Source organism: Crassostrea angulata, chromosome 8 (genome assembly GCF_025612915.1).
Source record: "Crassostrea angulata isolate pt1a10 chromosome 8, ASM2561291v2, whole genome shotgun sequence".
NCBI classification, from domain to species: Eukaryota; Metazoa; Mollusca; class Bivalvia; order Ostreida; family Ostreidae; genus Magallana; species Magallana angulata.
In genome coordinates, this window is record NC_069118.1 from 36,495,888 (window position 1) to 36,519,061 (window position 23,174).

The 23,174-nt window shown below is 31.7% G+C and overlaps 1 protein-coding gene across 2 annotated transcripts in view; it reads right to left on the bottom strand.

Annotated features, from left to right (window-relative positions):
- Nucleotides 1-23,174, bottom strand: part of LOC128159380 (early endosome antigen 1-like) — a 132,663-nt gene that overhangs the window by 14,040 nt on the left and 95,449 nt on the right. For both annotated transcript variants that reach the window (XM_052822442.1, XM_052822440.1), the window contains exons 27-33: nt 21,270-21,401; nt 19,434-19,529; nt 17,871-17,960; nt 13,746-13,929; nt 11,101-11,155; nt 6,912-7,032; nt 2,295-2,393 (exon numbers count right to left, since the gene is read on the bottom strand). In XM_052822442.1, coding sequence (XP_052678402.1) covers nt 2,295-2,393; nt 6,912-7,032; nt 11,101-11,155; nt 13,746-13,929; nt 17,871-17,960; nt 19,434-19,529; nt 21,270-21,401 — 777 coding nt within the window. The remainder of the gene's footprint in view (nt 1-2,294; nt 2,394-6,911; nt 7,033-11,100; nt 11,156-13,745; nt 13,930-17,870; nt 17,961-19,433; nt 19,530-21,269; nt 21,402-23,174) is intronic.

Consider the following 23,174-nt stretch of genomic DNA (forward strand, 5'->3'; position numbering starts at 1 on the left):
CACGAGAATGAGGCAGGTAGATAATCTGTGTAACGATTGACCAAGAAGAATTCTACATGCATATCAAACAATTTTACTAATAGTTATATCAATTAATTGATTTATTTTACTGCGTTCTTTAACCGCTAAACGTGTTGAAGATGTTCCTTCCCGCAAAAACCCTCCATTATAAATTAAACGAGAGATAGAGAAAAAACACAACGAATTAAACTTTCCAAACACAGTATATCATGCATCACGAACATTGTAAAAAAAAACTTAACTGTTAAACATACTTCTTTTTTTTTTCTTTATTAAAAATAAAACTAATAGAACGAAACTTTATCATGGAGGAAACACGTGGTAGAGCTAGCGGGTTGATTTGATTGACTGGTGCAGCACGTGGACTCAAATCTGAAATTGCATGATGGATTCAATCACAGTGTACCATATTCTTTTATGAATACTAATTTTATGAATATTTAGTATTTGATATTAGTATATTTCATATAAGTGTACGTTAAATTACGCCTAAACGTCTCCCTCTCTCGAATCCGGGTGGTTTCGCTCCGATCGCTTGTTCGCGCTGAGTGGTTTCGCTCCGAATACATGATCGCCCCGAGTGGATTCGCCCGGATTGTATTAATAACCACTACAATACACACTGCTTGTTGCTTCTGTTTTAAAATATGTAAATTAAATGTTTTAGAAAGTAATTTAGTTTAATTAGACAATAATTTTATACACTTGCTCGAACATCGCCTGAGCAGTTTAATTAGTCGGCAATTAATCCATTATCAATAAAACCGTTAAATAAATGGCTTTGATTGCGATCTAATTTGGAGAACTTAATGATGAGTATCTCAAGAATTCGTTAGCGCTTTTTTGGGAACCAGTATTCTGAAAGACTATAGCAAAGAAATGGTCCGTGAATGCTGCCTCTACTGCCATAAGCTGCTGAGTACCTAAAATATAATGCATTATATGATATGATGGATTATAAAATGATTTAAATAATGCATAAAATTACATAAGATGCCCGCATATATACATGTTAAATTAATGTATTATTAATTATTTTTTCAATCGAACTTTGAATATTTTCTATTTTGCAAACTTTATTTACAATGCAGCTGTTATGCTTAAATCTGAAGTCGCATATTTGACGTGGATTTACGCGACCTGCATTGCCTGTAATGTACAGTACAGGTAAAGTAACAACAACAAGCACCAGCAGGAATAACGGTAAATCACACCGTCGCGGTGTCATCACGGTCGCAATCCATACCGCGATCAAAAACCGCGATGGTGTATCGCGGGAACGATAAAAATACCGTGACGGTAACGCGGGCCAATACGGGATCCGCGTTGCCTGTACTGTAAAGTTTGCAAGAAGAGAGATAGGGGGGGGGGGGGGGGGTTCGAACTCCAGATATTTCTTAACATGGTGCGTTTTTAAGAAAACTGGCCAAATTGCTCATCATGCATTCTTAATTTAATAATATTTGTCTGTGACAATTATAAAACTATAATTCATTTTTTTTAATGTACCGTCCAATAAATTCAAATGACCTATTGTTTGGGCGCAAGTGGGGTTTGCATAGTTAAAAGAAATGAAAGTCACATAAATATGTCAATACTCTTATATTTAATTGCGGAATTGCTGAAAATTATATAAAAATATATAATAAAGAATCATTCTTTGAATATTATGAGGCGATAATGTCGGTCGGAGCATGGTAAAATCTATCATAAAGCCCTTCAGACTTTATTAGATTTGACCACGTCCTAAACGAAATTATCACCTCATATTACTCAAAGAATGATTCCTTATTCCTTTCATTACTGCCTACTGAAGTAATAGATCGTTATCACCTCAAATCTCAAAGGATGATTCCTTGTTCTTTAAATCACTGAACACTGAAGTGACATCACACATTGCAATATTAAATAACACCATATAATAAACAAATCATCAGTACATAAATACAAAGTACAACTATTTGATGAAGAACTATAAAGTTGTAATGTTAATACATCAGAATATCGTGCTAGTAGTGTATTATCATGTTATAAAAGATATCATCAAATATCTACACAAGGAACCTGATACTTTTTGTTTACATGACAAAACTCTATGCACTGTTATTTTAAGTTTTGCATCAGTGAAACACCACCTTCCTCAATATTTCTACGGTAACATTTATCACGTACTACACACAATTCTGTAAATGGAAATTTTTTTGTTTTAACTAGCTTTAAAAGACAGGATTTTTTAAAAACGTTGACAAAGTACCATATAAGTGTTTACTTACTTTTCTAACCGTTACAGAGAAACTTTTGTTGCAGCCCATGCACTCTTTGACTTCGTTATCATCTGCCCATTTTCTACTGCTCACCTTAGTAGTGGTGATCTGTAACAACAAAAGATGTAGATAGTGTGTTTCTTAAGCTAACTGCTTATAGTTATATATTGAAAATTAATTAAATGTCGTTGATATATGGAAGGATAAGCATAATGATACAGACGGTTTTACATGCATATGGTGCGATGCTACTTACACACCAAAAAGTAGAATTGATTTCATTTTTCTAAGCAAGTATTTATACTTAAAAGCTAAAAATACCTTAGTTCGTAAAATACCCAGTACACATACAAACGGAACGATAGTGTCAAATCATAAGGCTATACGACTTAACGTTAAATTACAGGAAAATGAAAGAGGAACAGGCTAATTGAAACTTAATACATCTCTATTTGAAAATTTGAGTATAAGGAAAAAATTATATGATATTTATTCAAAATATCAGCATATTACGCGTACCTTTCATGCCAAAATGGAAAAACCTAAAAACAGGAGGTTAAACGATTTTCTATTCATTATTCAATAAAAAGTCAAAAGAGTTACAAAGATCCGATTAAAAACATAGAATCAAAAATAATCGTGATAGAATCGTTACCTTATTTAGAAATTAATATGAATAAAAAGCGAACTCTTGAGAGACAACTAAGCGAATTAAACGATAGAAGAGCAAAACGCGCTCAAATTAGATCTCGCGCAAAATGGATAAATGAAGAGGAGAAAAACACCAAAGACAGAATACTATTTATGAACTAAAAAAAATAATGAAACCCTTACTACTGATGATGACATATTAGGTGAAACGTGTAGCTTTTTATGGAAAACTCTATCGCAGTAAAACTATAAGTAATTCTGATATTGAAAACTATTTACAAAATAGTAATATCATGGGTTTATCTGAAAATGTAAATACTTCGTGATCAATTTCCAAGCTTAGAAGAGTGCAGAGATATCGCAATGAACATGAAACAAAATAAATCACCAGGTTTAGACTGATTACCAGTATAATTCTATCAATGTTTCTGGGATAAAATATCTATACCCTTTCATAATATGCTTAACAAAATATTCAGTTAAGACGAAATGACATTTTCACAACAACTTGCCGTATTATCTTTAATTCACAAAAAAGGAGATCGGTCACTGCTTACAAACTATAGACCAATTAGTTTCACTAATACTGATTACAAATTAATTAAGGTCTTCCGTTTCCCACGAAAGACCTTATTGTTTTCGTACTGTTTCTTACATGTATTATTATTATTAAGGTCTTCCGTTTCCAACGGAAGACCTTATTGTTTTCGTACTGTTTCTTCTTCTAATTTTTTTCCACAAATTTTGTGCACGCGATTTCTCAGAAACTATTCGGCCGATTTTGACCATTGTTTTTACAGATCATTGCTAGAGCTCATAATTCTAGACTTTTTTGAAATATTGAAATCGTCACTTCCGGTACCGAGTTACGGCCGATTTTCTATTTTTACGACCTATTTTGTGCAGAGCTGATCTCAGAAACTATTAGAAATATGAATACGAAATTTTCAGGATAGGTAGTCTATAGTTCGAAGTTGTGCACTATTATGTTGTTTTACGCCAGTGGCGCCATTTCTTGGAGCTTGCCTGGGCATGAAAATTGGGTACGAATTTTCATTCAAAATTTTCTTTCGTTTTGATCTGTATCTTTTTAATAGTTGATATTTTGTTACAACATATATAACAAAAGCGGTAGAGAATCAAAAGTTCTTTCCAATAAAACCAAGAAAAAGGGGCTGGGCCCTTTATTTAGGGACCAAGGCACTCGTAAACTCTATTACGAATAACTTGAACATGATAAAGATTTTGTAATGCATTATAGAAGTAAAGTTGTTGATCGTAGCAATATCTATCAGGTAAACTCATTGCTACGCCACTTTATTGCGTAATTAGGGATTTTTAGGTGCCAAAGTACTTAAACTTTGACGCAATAAATCCTAAGAAGGAGACATATTTTGTTAGGCAATGTAGAAGAGAAAATATTTGCATTATTGATTATGATCGATTTCATAAATCAAAACACCAATGTCTGACCCATTAAGAATCTAGTGGCCTGGCCCCTAAAATATTCAATCATTTGTATCTCAAAAATAAACAACAATTTTAGATACGTGTAAGAACAAAAAATGTTAGTATTCGTGAGACCTTTTGAATGAACTCAAGAAAAAGGGACTGACCCCTTAAGTTAGGGGCCAAGATACTCGTACAGTCTTTTACACATACATTAAAAACGTTCAAGATTTTGTAATGCATTATAGAAACAGAGTTGTTGATCGTAACAATATCAGTTTGTAAAACTCATTGCAACACCCATTGATGACGTAATGAGGAATTTTAGGGGACTAAAATCTTAAATATTTAATGTGCTGTATATGAAAAAGCAAACACTTTGTTAAGCATTTTAAAGGATATTGACAATCGTATAAATTATTTGAAAGGAAGGGGTTAAGGGGAAATTCTGAAATTTCATGGAGTTTTTAATTGTATCGTTTAGAAATTGAACGGAAGACCTACTCGTTACTTGTAACGAAATCATATCTAGTTGCCTTTATATTTGCTCACCGTCTTCAAAAAGTTATTGATAACTATAGAGGAAATGAGCAAGCGGCATATATGAAAGAGAGATATATTGGAAGCAACGAAAGGCTTATACCTGACATTTTCGAATATATTGAAAATAATAATCAAACCGGTATATTACTAGTTCTATACTTTGAAAAAGCTTTCGACTCAGTTGAATGGAATTTTCTTTTTAAAACTTTGAAAAAATATTAATTTTGGACCATATTTATAAAATAGATAAAAATACTTTATAAAAATCCCATTTTCCGATAAAAAAAATGGGTGGATATATAAAACATGCGCAATGAATAAAGGTATAAGACAAGGATGACCGATTTCTGTTATATATTATTTATTTGCGGAAATTTTATCAAGTAAAATTAAAGAAAAGATCAGTGTGTATTAATTGATTTCCTTTTGTTGTAATTATCCTTAAGTGCAACTTTGCCGCAAACAGTTCAACAAAAGCTAATTTGCAAACAAATTCTAATTTGCCCCAAACAGTTTGCCAGAAACTAATTTGCTTACGAATTCTGAACTTCCTGCAAATTTGTGGCAAATGTTGGCCAGATGCCGTACATTTTGGTAAGGGTTTTTTGAAGTTGATTTTAATCAACTCTCCTATGCAGTTACTCAGGCAAACCGAAAGTGAAACAGTGTTTGGACCTAAGCACAAATCAACACCGCTGACAACATTTAGTTCTAATCAATAGTTCTAATCGATGTAATGAGTTCTTAAGCATTGTTTTTCAAGGAAACTAATTTATAGATACCTTGTAAATAGTCAGATTTTAAATGATAAGAACAATTTAGATATTTTTTGAAGTCGTACATTTTATGTATTCCTACGCCAGAGTTCAATATATATAGTCTCACTCAACCAGACGCTCGGCTGTCTCCGTAAATCTCCAACAAGCAGAGAGTCTCCCTTGCTTGTCGAAGATTAACGAATACAGCTGAGAGTCTGGTTGAACGAGACTACAGTTCAATTTTGCTTGGATCCATACAATTTCTCATAACAATTTCGATAACTGATATGCAGTATGCAGTTTGATGGACTAATTCTTGGAATATTACACAACATGATTGATATTGGATTTTTTACGAATTTCCAGTAGGAGAATTCATATTATAAAAAATGTGCGTAATTCAATTACTAATAGGAATTTACTTGCCATGCATGCAAAGTACCATATCGTTGCTTTTAAAATAAATAATAATCGATAAAATCAACCCCCGTCAGTAATTCAGTATTTAATTTTACTCAGGGTTTGACTTCTCAAATTCGGATTGTTATAAAGTTTAATGTAATGAGTAAACCTTGTTCTAAACACAAAAAATATTAACGAAACGAATTATTATTGAGATAACATTCGATATCTAAACTATATAATGAAATTAGACTCAAACTAAATTAGGCTTCTAGCAAAACAGAGGAAATCTGGACTAAATTTTTCAGATTTTGTTTTTCACAGAAATATCTTTTGCAGTTCTAAAATATTAAAACTTAAGATTTTATTTGTATGCTAACATAATTTGGCATAAATTTCTGTTTGTTTTATCTCACGTTTCAGTATGATAAACGTACGATACACATTACAAAAATACCGAAAAATGATAATGATTGCTGTTGCAAGCAAAAGACTGTTTTCTGATTGAATCAGGAGGTTCCTCCTTGGTTAAAAAATTGCTGAAAAGAAACTTAAATATTACTATTTTTAAAGCTAGAAAAAAGGTTAATTGTTAAAAAGAAGTTTTTGGTTATTACAGAAATACACTGTGTCTTCTTGGCGGTATTTAGCAAATATACATGTGTTATTATTATACTTAGTCATTACCTAGATTGTGAACACCTTTTCTACGTCAAATTGTGTAAATTAATTGCGTGTTTAACAAAAAGGCAATTTGATAGAAAAAGAAAACGAATTAGAATTCTATATATGTTGATGTGTTTTAGATTAAATGTTAATGTACCTGTAATGACTGGTTCTCCCTTCCCAACTCTTGTAAAGCTGCCTGTGTATCGTCCAACTTTCTTCTTAAGTCTATTGATTCTTGTCTTAGGTTCTCACATTTTTCCTCACTTGTTAAGCACCTAACAATGAAAGAAACATCAAATAATTATACATTTAACACAAGAAGCCCATGGGCCACATTACTCACCTGATCATAATAGACAATAAAATCAGCTTTACGGAGTTATATACAAAATATCTGGACAATGTACATTTTGTATAACAGTTCCTGTATTCAAAAATATTATATTCCCCCCTGGATATTGAGTCCTTTTTGTCACAGGATCATTTTATAGTCATTTAACATATTGAGCATTACAGTTCTCAAGGAGATCTAAGTCAAATCGGATATTATCCTATATCAAACTCGTGATATATGTGTGTGTGTGTGTGCGTGTATGGAATTTGTTCTTTTTATGTATATATGTCCACGACTGTGAAACATTTGGGTGGTAGAGCCTGTGGTGATTTTCCCAATTTAGATTCCTCTTACCATTGAGATGCTTCCCACCAAAATCGGTAAGAATACTGGATTTTTAGTTTTCAAGAAGAAGTTTAAAATGTTAAATTATTAAAGTACAACGCACGGTGCACAATTGCAACACATCACCTGAGTGACTCAGGTGACCTAATAAAAAAGTTTTATATTTCATGCAATTTCATTACAAATTTTGTAAATTAATTATGTATATTTTATGAACTTAAATTAGGTCAGTTGAACAAGCTACGAAATTGTGACATATGCATGTATGTTTGTTCATTTTGACTATTTTAATAAAAAAATGAAATTTTTTAAAAAAAATATACATTTCATTAAATATTTTTGATTGAATAATACTTTAAACAGAATTTCTTTATCAGGGTTGTTGTGGTATTTATGACAGTTATTTTAACAAGAGGCCCATGGGCCACATCGCTCACCTGAGCAACAATGGCGAACTACATTGACTTAACACACTTTACGGTCAGACGCGACCTATCTTCCATTATTTTCTATTTTTTCCTATCTCCACAATGTGAAGATTTCCACCAAGTTATTCCATAATTATATTTTCCTGTTATATGATACTTTATTTATTTAGATATAAAGTGTTCAATTGAAAATATATATTATTACTTTATTTATAAGCATTCAAATGCATGTTGCATGCTATTTTAAGGAAAATTCTAAATATTATAGCTCTAAAAATAGCCTGGTAATAAACCTTGAATTTTTTGGAATTAACAGGTTTAAATGTTAATAAATAAGGAATAATTTATCAAGGAAATTTATATAAAATTGAGGAACGTCTCGTGTGTCCTTAAATAATTATGAACAGTAAAATTTAATATTTAGCAAAGTTAAGTACCATGATAATTTTCTGACCTAAAACTCAATATTTTATAAAGGCGTAGGGGTGTAAAATATATTGTGATATATTAATTATATAACACCGGTATATTATTTCCTACAGTTTTTGCACATATGTGAACAGTATTAGCTCATTTAAGATAAAAAAAATCATACATTTCCTAAGACGTACGTATACACATCAGTTAAAAAATCAGCACCCATTGTGGGCCTAGCTTATTGTGTGTAATCATAATTTGAACATTTTGAATCTACACAATTAAAGGATGCCAACATTTTATTTCATTAATATGTTGTCTTAGAGGCTATGCAATGCATATTTATTTTATATGATGAAAATACTGGAAAAGGTAGTTACCATTTATCTGCAATATTTCTTGTTTGGTTTATTGATATTTATGAAAAAAAATATCGAACTTAAATTAGTGTAATTTTCATTTTCCACATCTAAGTGAATATATTTTGTGTGTTTATTTAAGATGCCAAGATCTATGAATATACCATGCAGATGAGATACATTTCATTTTCACAGCTGATATCTCATATGTGAAAGTTAACAAAGATTGAGGGACAGAGAATCGCCAGCTAGTCTGGAAAGCAGTACGCAGCGTTTGAACTCTGTGGCAAAAGTTGCTAAGACTACATTAAAAAACTTAATTGGTCTTCTCTTAAATAATTGTTTACATGATGTAAACTTGTGTGACATTTAATATCCTTACTCACTTGATCGATGAAAACATTTGACTGGAAAATGCTGTCACATGATGTGTTAAAAAGCTATATAATTTAATGTATTGTCAGGCATACAGGTATTAGTTCTGTACTAAGGCCCATTAATTATTTCATATTCCCTCAAAAACAACAAATGGCTACAAACCAAGATGATTTTCTGCTGCAATATTTTCTTTAAAATAATGATAATGCACGGATATCCTCATAATTATAATGTGTCAGAACTGTTAAAAAGAAGTTTTTATTTACTCGTTTGAAAAATACCAAAATTGTTGCAGATGTAAAATAATTTATCAAATGAGAAAGGACCCCAGAAAGTAGTTATAGCACATCATCCTTTTGATTTTTCTGTACACAAGTATATAATGTTTAGCAAGACAATTCCAATGATCAACAAACATTTCAGCGTCAGTCGTAGAATGATAGGCAACTTTTAAAAACTTATCCAATTTGTTAAATTTCATTTTATTTAATGCATTCATACATTATATAGATAAAATGTTTTGTAATTGAGTTAGCCAGGTGACACAAAATCAGTTAATGCACTGTGTATTTTGGAGAAATTAGTCCTACCCTATGACCCAATTACAACAGTTTTTAGTTTTAAAGATAACTGTAAACAAACGGTTTTGCATTAATTTGGCAGAGTTATTAAATAATTACAACTTACCTTCTTATATATTGTAGTATCAGCAAGAAATGTAATGATTATCGATTGTAATTTTCAATGCACGGTATATGTGTTTGCATCACCCGTATTTATAACCTCTAAAGATAAGACAGTCGCGGGTGATTAATCACAACAGGGTTTAACTGAGGCTGTGAAAACGTCTTTTCAAATTCATAAACATCTTTTTATTGTCTTTGGATTTAATTTACACGATTATGAACTCGGAATACATGGCTACTTCAAATTCTCTTTCAAAGGAAATTCCGGCGAAGTTACCGATCAAAAATCGATTATTTCAATCAAAGTCGCTCCCTTGTTTGATCCTTGTTGACACAATTAGAAATTAATAAACAATAAAAACAGAGGGAAATGCACTTTAGTACGTTGTTAATGCATCAGATTTTATCATTTTTGCAGGTAAACAATCAACTGCCTATTTACCGAAGTTTATGTTTCAAATACATGGCGATTGTTTCCCAAGTTAAAAAGCAAAATGAAACGAAAAATTCAAAACAAGCTAAAACCACCCTCACAAGTGAAAATGACAACGCGTTGAAATATTTAACCTCAATTTACTTCACAATAATCGGCACCAATGTTATTTCCATGTTTCATAGATTATATTCGCACGTGAACTGTTGCACAACAAACTGCCAGCTTCAAACAAAGAACCTCGTTTTCGAGATGCAGTAGACTGGCGATGCCTGTCATAAGACCAGTTTATCGCATTGAATTGCCAGTCTACGATATATGGTATAACGAGCCATTCTTTATTAGTATTTTCGCAATTATCTCAAATTTGGAACAGAATTCGCGTATAATTTTTGCAATTTATATTTTCCTTTCCCTAAGGATGATTTATGCTAAATTACGTTAAGATTAACTCAGTAGTTCTTGAGAAGAAGATTTTTTAAAATGCACCCCCCTTTTTTACAGTTTCGAGGTTTTCTCCGCTTTGAATACAGATCGGACTTTCATTTTTGCAATTTATATTCACCTTCTTATAAGGATGATTTGTGCCAAATTTGGTTAAATTTGGCCAAGTGGTTTTAGAGAAGAAGATCAAAATGTAAAAAGTTTACAGACGGACAGACAGACGGACAGACAGACGGACAGACAGACGGACGACGGACAACGGGTGATCAGAAAAGCTCACTTGAGCTTTCAGCTCAGGTGAGCTAAAAACACAATTATAACATTTTGTCTATTAATAGGAGCAATCAATATTTCAGTTGAAACAAACTGCGATTAACCAATTTACTTGTTAGCTATTCTGCAATCGATTATCATCCCTAGTTTTTTTTTTTTATCGAATTCAGAATCATCAACCACTAAAGTTTTGATTCAATGCATGATACAGAAAATATAAACACATTTATATGCATAATGACTTACCTTTCAAGTAATATTCTCCTTTCATCGTTGTTGTTTTCCAATTTAGCCTCCATTTCTGTTTCGGGAAAAAGGAAAAGTTATAAATTTAAAAAATGAGAAACCGTTGGGATGGTGATCATTTCAAAGGGCCCTTTGTGTTTAGTTACTATAGCACCCCTGCAAATGTGTTCGGAATGTTTTCTTTATCGTTGCTAAGTATGTAATAAATCCAGAGGTGCTCGAATGAAAGTTCACGAGACTTCACCGAGATTTGCTCAGTTCCTGTGAAATTTCGAGCGGAAGTATAAGTGTTCGGATAATATTCTCAAAATAAGTAAGTACTGGTCGGGGTTTTTTTTTCATATCATATCCTACTTTGATTTATGTTAAAACATGACAATCTTTTAAGATGTATGTCGTATTTCAGCATATAGCGGTTATTTATAATAAACGATAATTTTCAGAACAGAGTTATCGTTCGTGTTCAACCACGTGTAGAGTGGTTGAAAATATAAACATTGGGTGGCTTACTAAAATCATAGCCGTGTTTGATGCGTGTGGTGTGCAATACCATGTTTAAAAAAAATAATAATGGGTGTCTGTTTTGCATAAAAACTTAGTATATCAAGCAATTTTCGAGGAACATTCTGCATAAAATAGTATAGTCTGTTTCACTATTGATACTATTACTAGGTCAGGCGCAGATCGAAAATTAATCCTCAGGGGGAATCTCTACTAAGCATGTTAATTGTTGCAACAGCAGACAAAACTATTTTTTGTACTGTCTCATTTATTTCTAGAACACATTTTATCCACCAATTAATACAGATAAAGTTTAAAATCAATTAACCTCTAGATTTTATATTTGAATACAAGTACCTAGATTCTATGAAATAGACTATAAATACGAGGCAAGATTTTTATTGCGAAACTGAAAGGGTCAAATAAAACCACGTGGTCTAAAATTTAAATAACAATAACATTCGCAGGGGTGTATAGTCGACACTGCCATGCCATTTTTTCTTACCGCGGAGACCATAGTTCAATCCTCATGATCGGCAGTGGTTGTATGTGAAAGGGTGTAGTTTTTAGTTTACCCTCTTGGACTCACGGTGTATCTCCAGCCACACCCGTGTCACATTATACTTTGATACCGCTAAAATATCGAACCCAGGTTCTTTATATAATGTGATATTCTGAACCTGGGTTCAATATATCACTTTGAAATATTGAACCCCCACATACGATACTGAACCCCATGCAGGTTGAATATACATGTATTATGACCGCGATATATTGACCCACCCCCTCCATTCTTTTAATTTGCTATTGGAAAGGGGGTTCTAAATATTATGGCATTGGAAAACTGGTTCAAAATATTATGGTCGCATCATATTGAACTTACTTCCATTTCAAATCCCAATGGAGAGGGGGTTTAAATATTGACCCCACCTCCTTTTTCTTAAAATCTATTGAAAAGATTATGACTACGACGAAATTCAAAGTACTGAAGTACTGAGAGCCGGGCTCTTTTGGTGTGTCTTTATGCATATTGTGTAGTAAAGACTGAATCTCTCTCTCTTTCTCTCTCTCTCTCTCTCTCATGCTTTTAATGTCGGCAAAGCATCAGAGAGCGACCAAATTTTGTATGCGGCTATAAACAAGAAATAAGTCTGTCTAGTAGAAGTTAAAAAGTTCAACAGTTGCTGCCTTGAATTTTGCAACAAGCATTATATATTCAATCCCCGTTTCTTCATCGTGCAGCAAAGTAGTTCATGGAAATTCATGCGCATTGTATGTGTCCAAAATGCATAGTAATGTTTTAAAAACACGTTATTAATAAGAAAACTAAAAAGATAGACAATTCATTCGAAATTTAAAAAGAGAAACAAAATGACAACACTTTTGACAAAACGTGGCTCTTTGTGTAACTATTTGGTATAGCGGAAGCTTTACCTTGACGCTGTTTGGTTTTTTGTTTATTTGTGCTATTTATAGTAACATTGGCGATTGGCCTGCCTATAGCCAGGACTCTGCTTTCAGCAGAGCCCGGCTAAAAACGTTTTATTTTAAATCCCATTGGAGAAGAAGTTCAAAATTCTATGGCCGTGAAAAACTGAACTACTCTCCTTTTTTCAAATCCGATCCCATTAAAGAGGGAGTTCAAAATATTATGGCTGCGAAATACTGAACTCGGAAAATCAAGTATGTTAAATTTACATCGAGATCGAGAGTCGCCATTTCGACATGTAAACAAACTGCATCACCACTTCACTTAACCGGGCTGGCGATATTGTTTAAAAGACTATCAGAGGCAACTTAAGACCAGGTCGTTTATCCCAATTTTTTCAGACCAGGAGTTACAGACCTACAGCTAAAAAGGACCCGGATGAAAATGTTGAAAACAAATTGTGTAAGGAGTCCCAAGAATTTCTAAATAAATCAAATACGTAAGATTTTCTCAAAAAAAAAATCGTTCCTGTGAATACTCCTGTTATAAAGAGGAAACTTCGGGGAAAAAAATCTTAAAAATATTCAATTTCAATTGCTTTTACTGACGGTTATGTTTATTTATACAAAAAATAATTGAAACGATAACCTGGTAAACAACATCAATATTATTCAATTTGAAACCATTACATTTTGAGTAAATATTAAATAATCACCAAGTTTTCCCCCCATTAATTGGTCGTTGAGTTTGTTAGCCTCCTCCAAAGCTGCAAGATTTGAAACAAGATCTCCTCTTATAGTGGTTAAGTTCTCATTGAGAACTGACAACTCTACTTCAAACTTTGCTTTTTCTTCATCTGTTTGTCTTTTCAAATTTTCCAATTCCTCGTTTGTGCTCATCTATTAACACACAAATCTAATTATTAATATAAATGCAAAAGATGCAGTTAATAAAAGTAATATAAATAAACAACACTCCTCACCCTGTAGCTAACGAATTAACAAAAACTACAGAAAATAATAGCAACTTTTGATATCTTAAATAAAAACCCTTGCACTTATGAGAAAAATTTAGGAGAAAAATGTATGATAAAACACACAATGTACATGTAATCTTATTTACAACAGAAAACAACCATCAAACTTTAAAAAAAACTTCTTAAAAGGTAACGTTTACACCAATGAAGAAAACAGCACTTAAAGGTCATATGAAGCGAATTTTAACAATATGATTTTCCTTCATAAATATAAAGCTTGCTATAAATGAATGTTAAAATACATGTAGTAAGATTGTTATACCATTGCATCACTGAGAAATTACCGTGAAATCTCAGAACCCCAAAACAAGAGGCCAATGGGCAACATCGCTCACCTGGACAACAGTTCCTTGTAAATTGTATTTCACAGCATGTGCTATTTCTATTTTAAATAGAACCCCTTTCTGGGGCCCCAGTATTGGTTCGAAGGTTGGCTTTATTTAGAATCTACAGTATTTGAGGTAAATAGTTGAGGTAAAAAGCAGATAGTGTACAGTAGTAATCTAAGAAACTTTAGCAATGTAGTTCTAGTAGACAATTTTTAAACATGACTAATTTATAATTCTATGTTAATCTTTGAACCTCTCTATTGGTGCCATGGTATAAAACCGGGGTCATGGTTTTTACAATTTAGAATCAACAATAGCCAAGAATGTACACAATTTATTTTTCAAAATGAATCATATACATGTATATATCTACATATTTCCGTCAGCGATATCTATACTACTTTATTAAAATAATAGACTCGAATTTTTAGTCTTTAATACCGAGAAATCGGAAGAATACTGTCTTTTATTTTATATATTCTAAACATCATTGGTACTTGAAAATTACCAATTTGTTTTTATTTTTTCTCAATAAAGCTTCGCTAATTAATAATCAACGAAAATTTCTCCAAAAAATCCGGAAATAACCTGGATTTTTGGGATTTTCCAATCTTGCGCTTGCGCAGATTCACGCTAACGGGATCTTTAGTTTATGTTTCCACTATATCACATCTGCATGATTAAACTCAGAAATGATATAAATACGGGTAAATTTTCATTGGACTTTTGCTATATATTCTGGTTATATAAATTAATGATTTCTTATGAGAGAAAGTATAAAATAACAAATATACATTTCAACTAAGTATTTACTTTCATCTTCGTGATGACAAAAAATATTTGATTACATGCAAAAAAGTTACATTATATTTGTTAGGAGAGTTAAGATAGAGTATGTTTTATCTTAAAAATGAATAATGTCCTACAGACCCAGTTTAACAAAGATTATATGTCTATGTTGGTGAAAAGGTGTTGAATTCTTCCATTCTATGGATAAAAATTTTAGTTGAAAGGTATTTGCAGTCTCAAAAAGGTTTGTTGTGATGTATTTGACTGTTATTTTCAAGGCAACATCGATATCATTCATTAACTTTCTCCAAAATCGTTCCGGAGCAATTCTGCAATTTTCTGCTACTTTACAGGTACAAAGGAGGGCCTTTCCCGAGACACAGTTAGGTTATTCAAACTAAGGAAAGTGTAGTGAAATTAATAGTATTATTGTAGGCTTATATCTTTGTTATGTAAATGTCAATAATAAGGTGTGTCGATGTACCCATTTCGTAAATGTCCGATATGCAATGTCAACCCGTGCACGCACGGGTCAAAGTCTAGTTAAACTCTATTTAAACTGAATAACCTCGAGAAAATGCCGAGCATCTCATCTCAACAAAACATATATCATTATTCTACCATTACGCAAAAGATGATACCGAATTACCGATAGCCTGGTTGAATTGCATTTTAGTTCTTTCTTAATACATCAGATGTTGCTTAATTTGCGCAGGTAAACAGTAAACTGTTTGATTTACCGAAGTCTCTGTTTGATTTGATACGTAAAAATCAGGAAATACAAGCGACAGTTCCCAGTTTAACGCAAAGCATAAATGAAAACGAAACGAAAATCACAACAAGCTAACACCACCGTCATATGTAAAAACTGTCAACGCATTGAAATATTTAGCCTCAATTTACTTCACTAAATCGGCACCAATGTATTTGGCATGTTTCAAAGATTCCCTTCGTACACGAACTGTTGCACAACAAACAAATTCATCATTGTCAGATCGACCCGTTTATCATATAGTGTCATGGCTGCTTTAAACAAAGAACCTCATTTTAGAATTATGGAATACGAGTCTTGGTAAAATGGGTAAGCAAACCCGGGCCGGGGCAAAATAAAAGCCGGGGCAGATCGGCAATCGTCAATTCCAATTACGCACAATTTTCGTAGTTACTCAGATTTGAAACAGAATTAGCCCATAATTTTTGCAATTTATATTTTCCTTCCCATAAGGATTATTCATTTTAAATCACGTTGAATTTGCCTCAGTAGTTCTTGAGAAGAAATTTTTTAAAAACTTTCTCCGCTTTCAATGAAAATTTTACTTTCATTTCTGCAATTTATATTCATCTTTCCATAAGAATGTTTTGAGCCAAATTTGGTTGAATTTGGTTAAGTGGTTTTAGAGAAGAAGTTCAAAATGTGAAAAGTTTACAGACGGACAGACAGACGGACGAAGGACAAAGTGTGATCAGAATAGCTCACTTGATCTTTCAGCTCAGGAGAGCTATCAATATACACTCTACTAGTTAACATCGGTGTCAACTTTATGAAACCAGAAAATATTATTACTCATTATTTTTTGTTTACAATTGATAATAGATTTAGATAAGAGTAACAATAACTCAAAATTAATCATATTACCTTCCCAGCATTTATTCTCCAATTACTTTAATCAAACGAAAACTTTAGTCAATCCAAAAACTGATTGTCCTTAATTGGTTTGAAATAGTCTGAGTATCTCATTAAGTCATAATACGGATTTTACAATCATAGTTGGACTTTTACATTGCGTTTAAGATATCCGGTATTGATTTTGCTCTACATCGCTGTTGTAAACATTGGCAATAACCAGCAATTAAAACGGTAATGTAATTATTGTATGAAATAAAGAAATGATTAATGCTGAGAAACTCATTTTTTTAAAAAGAAAATGGGTAACCAGGATCTCAAGTATGCTTATATCTTCTTTGTGTTGATTGGTCCCCCGTCCCGAATTTTTCTTTTTTCTTCTACTAAAATCATTTAAAATTTAGAGACAGAAACTATTTCATAATTAAATAATCGTAGAATAATTAATGTTCAAATGATGTCTAACAATTTGTTTGCAGACCTAAGCAGAAAACTGTAGCATATTGTGATTTTACAGAATTTTTCTTAGGGGTCTACTTGGTTGAGAGCTTATAGCGTGAAAAGTAATCCGTATACATATGATTTATTTTACCAAATCTTTTTTAAAGGTGTCATTCTATAGAATAAACACCATGAATTTAGGTTTGAGTCCATACAATTTTAACAAATGACCAAACACGATACAAGCATCACATTTTTTGTATTCTATTTTGATACATCAGGCTCATAAAGCGTACTTACTTAGAACAATTTGTGCAAAAATTGAATATGGTTTAGCAAATGTTTTAACTTTATTTTGTATACTAGTATCCAATTCTAATTTCCTAAAATTGGTAACTATTTTTAGGTAAAATGGACGTCAGGCAAATGTCATCATTGTCAATCATTTTTGCAAGGGGGTACACCTGTTTGAGAGGTGATAACAAAATAACTAGCATGTAAACATATCTATTTTCTTATGTATATGTATTGCTAGAATATATATCTATCATTTAAAGCTAAGCTTTAAATGATTGAGCCCATTTAGTGCCGAGTATAGGACTACCTTAAGATGTGTCATACCAATTTTGTCTGTAACTTTGAATTTTCCTCCTTTAAAGATTGCTGCAAACTCTTCAAAGCCTTTGTATCCTCTGAATTTTCCTGCTTTACCTGTAAATCAAATGTACAAAGTTTTATACATCATGAATTATGTACATTAAGCTAAACAATGATATCTTTAATATATGTCCTTATCTTATGATAATCTTATGACATCTTCAATTGTCATCAAATGTCATCAAATGTCTTCTTCTTATGACAAGTTCTTATACACATTCTTTATCATTTATAACAAAAGGCCCACTGGTCCTAAAGGTTCACATGAGACTATAGCCCATACCTTGGCAATTAAGAGTATCGTAATAATCTTACATGCATTTAATCATTCTACACAGTGTATGAAAAGATTTGTTTCAGTGCCTGTGCATGGAAGGGAATTACTGCCAAAAGTCTATGTATCTTGCTTTCATTCTTATTTTTGCTTACTTCTTTACTCTTCTTGTATGCCATTTGTTGTTTTCATATTCATGCTTATCCAATTTCATTTTTGATTTTTTTTCTTTATGGTTTGCTTAATTCTATGTTGCAATATTCTCTTTTTATTTGTGTAAATTCTTACATCTATCTTTGCTACAACCGTGAATTAAAACATGCAGCCAATTGCAAAAGCATGTTTAATAAGGACGATTACAAGTTGTATGAACTAGTTGTATGCATTAAGATACCAGGTGGCAGTGTGTGCGCTACAATTGCTGCTCCCTTATACGATAAAACAACGCAGCTAGCTTTATGAAAAAAACAGGATGATAAAAAAAAATATGATACTTAAAGGTCTTATGAAATGCAATACAGTACCGTTTAGCCAGTGTTTTAGGCGAGACACAAAATAGAATTTTTTTTCACCATTACAAGGTGACAAAATTTGATGCCCGACCTGGCTCCAAACACTTCAATATTCTTATTTAGTACTAATAAATACTAATTAATTAGTATTTATTAAAGGCATAAAAAAAGTAAATCTATCTAAAATCAAATTTTATTTCTTGTTGTTCATTGTTCATTGTTAGTGAAAAAAACTGTTAATCTGCACTTTATTCGATAATAGATTACATGTCTCCTAAAACAACACACTCTCAAGATAACAACCCTATCACTGGGGCTAATTACACACCTGAACAGGGAAAAGTGACCTGGTGATTTAATAATTAAAAGTTTTGATGAAACGTTATGTTGGCCTTTTATTTCTTTATATTAGTTTTGTACTTTTGAGTAAATGTACATTAGTATTTGTAACATGGTGTGCACGTTACAATTATCCTTTTTATCATGCCCAAAAACTTTAAAAGATATAAAAATTACGAAGAAAATAATTTCCAAAACCAAAAAACATCTTTGTCAATAAAATCAAGATAGAAAGTAATAAAATTTGGTGAACTCAGTTTTGGTAAAATTTCAAAAATCGCAAAAATTGGCCAAGATTATATCCCTGGCAAAAAAAACCCCCAGCTAAACGGTACTTTACAACGCATCAAGCTTTATAAAATTAAAATTTAAGACTTTATAAGTAATAATTACACTATTTACCTGTTGAAATTGTACGTTTAATTCCTCCAGCTGGCTGGCTAATTTTATCTTTTGGTTAATTAAAAGTTCTTTTGCTTCTTCAAGGCTTTGAAATTCCTGCAAGCATAATAAACAAGAAGCCAAAGGGTCACATTGCTTATATTATCATCTTTTGTTAAGGGTTTTAATCTTGTTAATTGTTATGTATCTTACAGCCGCTTCGATCAATGTTTTGGCTATTACAGTGTTAAATATCAAATCATATAAACCAATTAGCGCAAGCGTTTGACATAAAGTCTTTTAATGTAAACAATGTATTATTAAAATGAAGACAACTGAATTACAGTATCTTGAGCACCGATATCTCGAAAACAATGGATATGTCGGTGTGATTTGTAAGTCCCAACTATATATACTTTAAGTGAAACCATAATATCTCGAATACTTAAATATCTCGAAGTTTTATAACCAATCCAATTTGGTTCGAGAAAATGAGGCTTGACTGTATTTAAATCCAGAAAATGCCAACAATGAAAAAGCTTTTTTTGGTTAGCCATCACCTTTCACACACACACACACACACACACACACACACACACACACACACACACACACATATATATATATATATATATATATATATATATATATATATATATATATATATATATATCCCAAAAAGTTCTTTTTTACAATCCTGTCTTATCGTATCGTGCTTTCATACTTCTCTAAAATGCGTTAATCCTATCCTATCGTGCGCTAATCCTATCAAGAGTATCGTTCAATTTTTACAATTTTTCCCGTTTATCCTATCGTTGTTTCTTGCCTTTTCATAAGCAATTCATTTTTTTCAATATTAAAAGTCGATCAGCGCGCCATATACGATAATTCATTGAACAAAAAATGTTAAATTCTATCACGCATTCTATCATGATACTTATTTCTTAATTATTTATATAAATTTTTAAGAACAATACATGTAAATCATATTTGTAAGCAGTTAAAATGATAATATTAATAACACTTTCAAAATTCTTAGGAACAAAGTCATTTTTTTACCTGTATATTGAATATATAAGACCATAAACATTGTGTGTATCTGCGTATAAAATAACTGGTATGTAATATAATTCAGTTTTAATGCATCATTTTTTTTTCAGAGAGAAAAGTAATTATAATGTATTTATTTAGAAAAATAGTTGTATTTTAATTTAACCGGCTATTTTTTGTATGTATGATTTGATCTCGGGCTAAAATGTTCTCGGCGATCAGTTAGTGTGTGCGGTAATGAAAATTATGTTTGCTTAACAAATCGTAAGTGGAAAGTATATATCTGTGTAGACATTTACTTCCTTTATATGTAATATAATTCGTTATTAATGCAACATTTTTTAAACAGAAAGAAATGTATATATAAATAAATTTTTACTGGTCATTTTTATACAGTCTATAAATGATGCAACAATAATTTACAACTCGGACTTTGTAATAACAAGAAATTCCGCGTATATTTTGATTCTGACGTGTTCATTCTCAAATTCTGCCATTATCAGATTAATCGTAATGATCGTTTAACGCAATTATACGTTTATAAATAAACATTGCTTTTTTTTTTCCTTCCATGTATCAATCCTATTGTATCGTGCGTGTATACTTTTCTATCGTGCGTTAGACCTATCCTATTATCTTTAAAAAAAAATAACTCTGTGTGTGTGTGTGTGGGGGGGGGGTGATAGTTTTTTTTCTTACTTGGTCTAAGTAAACATCAAAGATCTATATACTTACAACAACATTTAGATAGAATGATGAAATATTACAATAAATTACATGTACTACCATAACTGTGCTAATATTTACTTGTTCTCTTTCTAATCTTTCTTTGAGAAGAGTAGCATTAAGATTTTCTACTTCTTTTTCGTATGAATCTTTTGTGGATTTATCTTCTTCAATTTTTTTTCTCAGCACTTCAACTTCAATTTCCAAACATTCCTGCAATTAAAAAAACGAACGCATCAAAACTAAAGGTTCATGACAGCCTAATCAAAATTATGATTCCTTGACTTTTGTGTTCTAGAAAATAGACCAGGTCAGTGGGTATAATATTATGGTTTTAATGTCATAAGTCCTACCATAAATCAAAATAAAATAAATAAATAAAATCATAAATGGAAAATCATCGCTGAAAAGACATTTAAACAATAAAATGCTTTCTTTGGTGATTCATGTCGGATATGAAGGCCAGGCCACATTGCAGAAAAAATACTTAACCCGCATTAGTGGGCTAGATAATTTTTTTTCTGCAGTGATCGCTACCTTCGCAACCCGCATGAATCATCATAGAAAGCATTTTTTTATATTTACATCTCTCTCGAAGCAAATTAATAAACTGATTGTTAAAAGTAAGCAAAATTGACTAAATTACTAATGATGCACATTTAATAATTTAGTACATTCGCTGTAGGTTTTGACCAATAACGGGGAATGTATATTTCAGTTCTGTCAGTCTCCCGTCAGTTTTATTCGCTGTAGACATCGACCAGTTGATATATGGGGCGTGTAGATTTCAGTCTGGCTGTTTCTATAAATCTATGAATTAATTATATGTTTCTGAGAAAAAGAGGGAATCATACTCAGTAGATGTAAATATAGTACATTAAAATAACTGAAACCTTCAATGTAAACAACATATCTGTGACCCAATGCTCAATAGAAATACCCCCGCTCTGATCTGTATATGCAAAACAAGCAAAGTCGTCATTTAACAGGTAGTTAACGTCAGATTTGTACAAAAAAAACTATTCCAACGTATGGCATGCACAAATTTCCAAAACAATCGAAATATATAACACGATATATTTCGGATCAATGTCTGTTTTAGATAAATACTACAATGGTTTTTCACTGATAAACAAATGAAAAATTCACAAATTTTACGTCTATTTAAAAGTCTTTTAATCTTAAATTCCTATGACACTTCCTCATGCTTGATCTTTCTTAACTTAAACTTCTGACTGAACATTTCCCTGTTTCCCATTTCAATTTTGTGTTGATTACAAATCTGAATTTTACGAGACATTTACTCCAATTTATTTACATTATTTATTTACATTACCTGGTTCTTATACACCCCTGCGAATGTGTTCGGAATGTTTTCTTTATCGTTGCTAAGTATGTAATAAATCCAGAGGTGCTCGAATGAAAGTTCACGAGACTTCACCGAGATTTGTTCAGTTCCTGTGAAATTCTGAGCGGAAGTATAAGTGTTCGGATAATATTCTCAAAATACGTAAGTTCTGGTCATTTTTCATATCATATCCTACTTTGATTTATGTTAAAACATGAAAATCTGTTAAGATATATGTTTTATTTCATCCTTTAGAGGTTATTTAAACTAAACTATAATATTTAGAACAGAGTTATCGTTCGTGTTCAACCACTCTACACGTGGTTGAAAGTATGAACATTGGTTGCCTAATAAAATGATAGCCATGTTTGATGCTTTTGGCGTGCAATACCATGCTTTTTAAAAAAAAGAATGGGTGTCTGGTTTGCATAAAAACTTAGTATATCGAGCTATGTTCAAGGAATATTCTGCATAAAATATTATAGTCTGTTTTACAATTGATGCTATTACTAGTTCAGGCGCGGATCAAACATTAATCCTAAAAGGGGAACCGTTGCTAAGCATGTTAATTGTTGCAATAGCAGAAAAAAATTAGAAACGAGAACCTTCTATTATTACAATAATGTACATAAGGTAAT